Raw genomic sequence first — 7,203 nt, forward strand, 5'->3', positions numbered from 1 at the left:
AGCTCACCAGTCTGCCATCTTGCCCCGCCTTCCGGAGTTTATTCTTATGCATTATATTGACATTCCTTTTTAGTTTGTAGTGTATTAGAATAATTAGAAGGAAATACCTGAATCTGTTGAATGGTAATCCAGAAGGCTTGATTCTTGATGATAAATATATAAATATGTAGCTTTTACCATATGACCATGTGATAGTGAAAACCTTGTGACTGACACTCCCTTTACTCTTATATGGGCAAATGAGTAACAAAGTAATGACAAAAATATATAAATAATAGGGAGGGATAAGGGGTATGGGATGATTTGGATGTTCTTTTTTACTTTCTTTTTATTTTTTTATATATTTTTTTCCTTATTTTGGAGTAATGAAAATGTCTGAAAATTGATCGTGGCAATGAATGCACAACTATACGATGATACTGTGAGTCATTGTATACTTTGGATGGATTATATAGTATGTGAGCAAATCTCAACAAAATTGCATTTTAAAAAAAGAAAGTACTCCCAAGAATCAGACGAAAGTGATGAACTTGAAGGAAAAGGTAGAATTGTTAAAAATGCTTCATTCAGGCAAAACAGCTGCTGTGGTTGGCCACCATCATGGCATTAGTGAGTCGACAGTAAGGCATATCAAGAAAAATGAGGAGGAAATTCATGAAACCTTTGCTGTAACTACACCAACTGCAAAATATTTGCATAAACCTTGAGATTTGCACCTCTCTCACGTAGATAGAGCAACCTTCTTTTTGGTGCAGGATTGTTATAAAAAGGCATTCCAGTAGACTCTGGCATCATACAAGGAAAGGCTAAGTCCTGATTTGATTCCCTAAGGGAAAATGAAGGTGAAACCTCTACTCCTAAGGATATTCAGGCCGGCAAAGGCTGGTCTAAAAATTAAAAAAAAAAAAAAAAAAAAAAAAGGATTACCCTACTCAATGTAAAAGTAACGGGAGAGGCAATGTCTGCCAATCAAGAGGCATCTAGGGAGTTCCTAAAACCCTGGAAAAAATTTTTACATGGATTTTCCAGATTATGGGGACACTGTGCCCCTAACCCCTGTGATGTGGAAAGGATAAATGTAGTCAAGTCTTGCTAAGAATTTTTCTCCCAGCAAACCGAGAAGGTGTTGATTCCTGCAGCCCTGAACACGGAAGCCCTGGATATGGAAATTGATTAAGACCCTTTCTTAACCCTTGGAATTTTCATAATCACCTGACCCAGAGGACTTTTTAACTGAGTCTCTTTGAACTAATGTCTCTTTGATCTCCCTCCTCCCCATCTCCCCCACCACATCCCAGAGCACAAGGGCAACTAATTTGCTTTATTGTGGCTGGAGTCAGAAGGAATGAAAATGGTTCTCATTTTCACCCTAGCTCCCAGCTCCTTTGAAAGTACCTAAGGATTTCTATTTTAAAATCCCTGTGGTTGAAGCTTCCTGGACCCGGGCCGTGGCGCCCTCACCGGCACCATGGCCTGAAATGCAGAAAAGGCCATGACGGCCTTAGTGAGTTTCGCCAAGCTCGACTGGAAGAGGGAAAAGTAAAGGAACGAAGGCCCTTTCTTGCCTCAGAATGTACCAAGCTGCCCAAGGCTGAGAAGTGGAGACGACAGATTATTGGAGAGATCTCTAAAAAAGTAGCTCAAATTCAAAATGCTGGTCTAGGTGAATTCCGAATTCGTGATCTGAATGATGAAATTAACAAACTGCTAAGAGAAAAAGGACACTGGGAGGTCCGGATAAAGGAGCTGGGTGGCCCTGATTATGGGAAAGTTGGCCCTAAAATGCTGGATCATGAAGGGAAAGAAGTCCCAGGAAACCGAGGTTACAAATATTTTGGAGCAGCCAAGGATTTGCCTGGTGTTAGAGAGCTATTTGAAAAAGAGCCTCTTCCCCCTCCAAGAAAGACACGAGCTGAACTCATGAAAGCAATCGATTTTGAGTACTACGGTTACCTTGATGAAGATGACGGTGTTATTGTGCCTTTGGAACAGGAGTATGAAAAGAAATTCAGAGCTGAATTAGTGGAGAAGTGGAAAGTTGAGAGAGAGGCCCGGCTTGCAAGAGGAGAAAAAGCAGAAGAGGAAGAGGAGGAAGAAGAGATCAACATCTATGCTGTCAACAAGGAAGAGTCTGATGAGGAGGGCAGCCAGAAAAAAGGAGGGGAAGATGGGCAGCAGAAGTTCATCGCTCATGTGCCAGTGCCATCCCAGCAAGAGATCGAGGAGGCACTTGTACGCAGGAAGAAGATGGAACTCCTCCAGAAGTATGCAAGTGAGACCCTGCAGGCACAGAGTGAAGAAGCCAAAAGGCTCCTGGGATATTAACACCCGGCCAGGCCGATGTGTGGAGTCTGGAGGATCTTGTGGGAGTCCTTCTGTCCCCCCCCCCCGCTGACTGCCTGCGTTGACCTGCAAGATCACTGCCTGCTCGGGCACTCAGGCACTGGAGAGAGGCAGGCAGGCGCCACAGGGCATTGTGCTCTTGGCCACTGTTCATTTTCTTCTGACCTTTTACCTCATGTACTGATCTCTGCAAAGGGTCTGTCCCTCACTTCCCTGGTAGGCTGTCTAGGGCTGATATTCTGTACAAATATTTTGCTACTGTAGGCATCCATTCATATTTTAGACTTTGTAAAACAGGTTGCTAACTGGCTGCCCAAAAGTGTTTTATTTAGCCTTGGACTGTGATTCGGGGTGGGGGGAGAAGAGGGAATCAATTAGTGGCCACCATTAAAAAATGTAATTTTTCATAAAAACCTGAATAACTTCTCTTGAAAAATGAGAAGCTGGGTTGTCCTGAACCCCATATTTCCACTTGTCAACTAGACATCAGCCACAGCAGTCCCTTTTGGACCAGGATGTGCGCTCAGGTCTCTGAGGGCCCCACTCAGCCTGTTTCATGCATTCCTGCCTGGTTAGGAGGAGCTTGAGGTTGCTACTTGTTTTATAACCTGTTCTGAAGAGAACTATTTTTATTAAAAGATTTTTCTATTAAAGGGAAAAAAAAAAAAAAATCCCTGCGGTTGGGCTACATTAGTAGGATAAGATCTTGAAAGTTGATTCTTATTGCCCTTGTTTCCTTGTCCATCTCCTCCCCTACACTGAGGAGGGTAACCTATTTCTAGGTCTGGCAGTGTTTGGTTATAAGAGGAAATCAATAGATACTTTTGAATAAATGAATTGGTGTCTGAATAAATGAACAAATGAAAAAGCAACCCAGTTATTTTTTTTTAGGGATATCTGTTGTTTAGGTGTGCCTATCATTTTCCTTTTCTTTCAATAATAGTGACTTCATTTCTTCCTTGTGGTTCTGGTGGGGCTGCTATTTACACTACCTCACCCCTCCAACACTACCGCTGGGATGGAATATCATCCAAGCACAGCCAATCATGGTATTCCATGTTGCTCACCAGAGGGATTGGTCCAAGGAACAGGAATGTGACTCGGGTAGGACCAATCAATGGCCTGGTGTTTGGATGCTGGGAAAAGATTGTCTCTTGCTACTGAAGCTAATAAATTGGGATTAAGTAGCCCTGGGGATGCCAGAGGCCATCTTTTCTTCCACAAGGAAGTAGCCTATCTATAGTAGAAGAAAATGTGGGAAACAGAGGGAATCATTGAAGTGAGGGAAGGGAGATGAGAATAAGAAAAAGAAAAAAAGAATGAGACAAAAGGAGAGCTGATAATGTTACTTGTAACCCTGGTCCTATCATCCAGACTCCCATATCCTTCCCATTTTCTGTCTCTGTTTTTCCCCTTAGAGTTTGTGTTGGAGTCCCGACTAACGTACTCCCAAGAAGCAGTTACACCCACCCTTTACCTAAGTAACAGAGTTTCTTTCCAAAAAAGAAAGACTAAACCACAAAGCTATTGTGGGTTGGTTCCACCTTGAATCACAGCAGAGAACAATGAGCACAGAGTACAGTCCTTAGCTTTCATTCATTAGACTTTTGTAGAACCACACTCCTTTCCGCCGTAGCAAATGCCAAAATCATCATTCATACAGCTGTGAGCTGTGAGCTGTGGTAGGATGACGCTGCCTGACAGTCAACAATCCCTTATCTAAATACCTCTATCTCTATACAGCAATGTTTCAGCACTTTGATTTTTTTATCTTTATGATTTTTCTTTTACCTTTATGATTTTATTAAAGTAAGGTTCTAATCTTAGTGTCAAATAGAAAATATTTTTAAAAAATTATAAGCCAAACAAAGATGGTAATTGTTAGATGTGCTTAAAATGGTGTGAATGAGATAAACTCTATGTTCAGTTAGGGAGGAAAAGAATAAGCCCACAAATCCTGAGCTGGGCACTTGGGTAGCAATTAAGCCACAGAGGTGGTAAAAAGAAACATGGTCTCTGTCCTTATGTTGCTTACAATCTAGTGACAGAGAAAGATAGTAGTGAATTAAGCACACTGGGGCAGATGCTGAAAAGTAAAAGATCATAGCACTAGGAGTGCTGATAACAGGGGACTTGACCTCCTCAGGAAGGTCTGGGGAGGCTTCCTGAAGAGATGATGCTTGAACCAAGAGCTGAGAATGAGTAGGAATTAACCAAAGAAAGGGCACATGAGGTAGCAGATGCTGCTAGTGCCCTGATTGTGTCCACTAGTAACCCACATTCCTGGGCACTTCAGCGGCTTCTTACTGCAAACACCTGTGACTATCTGAGTGCTTTCTCTGGCCATAGGAGTGGCCTTAGCCCACGCACAGGGCAGACCAAAAGTCTGGGGAAATTGGCAACCCCGGGAGCAGCCCTCTACCATTGATGAATAGGGATTAGTGTATAGATGCCTCAACCTCCTCACTCCTCAGGTTGGACATTTCTGAGACACATCCCATATACCATCTCCCAGAGATGCCAGTGAGATTAAGCCTCACCTGGCCTCGCCAGGAACCTGCTTATCTTTGCACCCTGGGTTGTTTTCCTTTCTTTCCTCACCTCGTCTCACTCCCTACTCCCTTACCAGTGCTTTCTGAGCTCTCCTCTCAAATAAGCTACACAAACTCAATCCTGGTTTCAGTGTCTCCTTCTGAGAGAACCCAACCTAAGCAAAGGGTTAGAGATAAGGGTAGGGAAAGTATTCCAGACTGGAGAAAAAACTTGTGCAAAGGCCCTGAGGTAGGAAGGAACATAGGGAGTTCAAGGGACTGAAAGACAGCTACTGTTACTAGAGTAGATGTTCTGACCACTTCCTATTCACCTCATTGGTGAAAGAGGGATCCCCAACCCTAAACAGTACAAGACACAGGACACTAGACAGATGAGATTGACAACAGTGTATTAGCCCTATACATTAGAACCCAGGGGAGGAGGACACCACACACCATGCAGGGCTGCATGAGGGTTGCACTCAGAGGCAGAGTGAACTAGCAAGGGCTATGGGAGGCAGGCTTTGTAGTGATCAGAAGGTGGGTGAACCCTGGTTCCCTCTGGAGGATGTGACTGGCTTGTTTGAATAATTTCAGGGGCTAGCAGGGAAGTGAAATCTATTAAGTGAAAGGCCAGGTGGGTGCAGCTGGTCTGGCTCATAGGGACCCTAGCCAGGTTGGGAGCTTTTCCCACCGGGTGGGGAGCATATCTGGCAAGAGCAGGGGAACTCACAGGTAGGCCTTTGGGGCCCTGTGAGGCTCAAAGATGTCAAGGCAGTACACGAAATTTCAGGTCTTATAACACAGTAGAAACCATGAATGGAGAAGGGGGAGAAGATGCATCTGGAGAAGCGGGCAGAAGCCAAACCAAGCAGGACTGTGCAGGCCATGTAAATGAGTTTTGCCTTGACCCTCAGCAGGGTGAAAAGCCATCAAAGGGTTTTATGATGGGGGTTGATGTGATCTGACTTGTGTTTTGAGCTGGTGGCTCTTGTTGTAGTGTGAAGAAAGGACTGCAATGGACCAGGGTGGATGTGTTTAGACTGGTTTAGACTAGTTGTGGTCTAGAATGACATGATGGAAAGTTAGACTGGGATTATTTACAGATTGGGGTTAAATGGTAGATTTGGAGAATATTTAGGGGGCAAAATTGACAGGACTAGTAGATGGATTAGATTTGAGAGATAAGAGAGAAGGAAGTATCAAAGATAGCACCTAGGTTCTGGCTTGTGTGTTTGAATAGCTAGCATATTTCTAGCATGGAAGAAATTCTAGAAATATAACATTAAAAAATGTATCTTAAAGGCAAGGTATATATTATAAATGTTATGTTGTTTGTTCTCTGGGACCAGAATCTCCATAAGCAAGTATGCCTTTCATTTTATGTTTACACATTAAATCTCAGTACAAGAGGGACACTGTCAGGATAGGAAATCAGAAGGAACAAAATCTAACAGCAACTAAAAACTAAACATCATCTTTTTATAATACTGAGCTGTGTACTGTCCCCTGCCCCTTCTGCCACCAGTTTATATCACTGGGAGAGGGTGGGAGGAGCCCCCTCAAAGCATAAGATGGAAGTTGTGTGGTAGTCTGGGCCTAGGCCCAGCAAATGTCTTTCTTCTCAAGCCAGGGTAATGCCAAAATACACACAGAGTTTAAACCCTGTTAAAATACACGTGCCTCTTAAAACTGCCCAAGATCATCATGAGATGGTAAAAGAAGGGGAAAGAGACAGGCTAAGAAAGAGGAAAGAGGAAATTAAACACTCCCACTTCACAGATTTATGTTAGGCCCAAACTGACAAGGGGTGAAGGAAAGAACTAAAGAGATGGCAGGAATAATGTCATTTTGGAGATGGCAGAGTCCTCAAACATCAACTCATCCAGGGCTTCTCAACCCCAGCACTACTGACATTTGGGACCAGATAACTCTTCACTGTGGAGGCAGCCCTGTGCGTTGCAGGATGTTCAGCAGCATACCTGGTCTCTTCCTACTAGACAAGGTAGCTCACCTCCCCAGGTATGACAATCAAAAATCTTTTCAGACATTGCCAAATGTCCCCTGCAGGGCAAAATCGCCCCTGGATGAGAACCATTGAACTAGTCTAAGCTCCCATTTTTCAGATAAGGAAACTGATGGCATTGTGGAAGGGGCTTGCCCAAGGGTACAGAGTCAACACAAAAATCCAGATTGTCCAAAAAGGTGTGATCTCACAACCAAAAAGGCCACGTTTGCAAATGAAGTCTTCTTGTTTTGCATAAATCTAACTAAAAAAATCCTTCACTATCAGAAATACATTAAAAGGTAGATAGAGCCATCCTGAAGC

The 7,203-nt window shown here is 43.4% G+C and overlaps 1 protein-coding gene across 1 annotated transcript; it reads left to right on the plus strand.

The window, feature by feature from the left end:
• The first annotated feature begins 1,468 nt into the window (after window positions 1–1,468).
• LOC119511620 (pre-mRNA-splicing factor ISY1 homolog) lies at window positions 1,469–2,377 on the plus strand. The gene is given in 2 exon segments (XM_037806130.1): window positions 1,469–1,502; window positions 1,505–2,377. Coding segments are annotated over 2 exon segments (855 nt in total). The 3' UTR covers window positions 2,326–2,377.
• The last annotated feature ends 4,826 nt before the right edge of the window (window positions 2,378–7,203 follow it).

The sequence above is a fragment of the Choloepus didactylus genome, chromosome 16 (genome assembly GCF_015220235.1).
Source record: "Choloepus didactylus isolate mChoDid1 chromosome 16, mChoDid1.pri, whole genome shotgun sequence".
NCBI classification, from domain to species: Eukaryota; Metazoa; Chordata; class Mammalia; order Pilosa; family Megalonychidae; genus Choloepus; species Choloepus didactylus.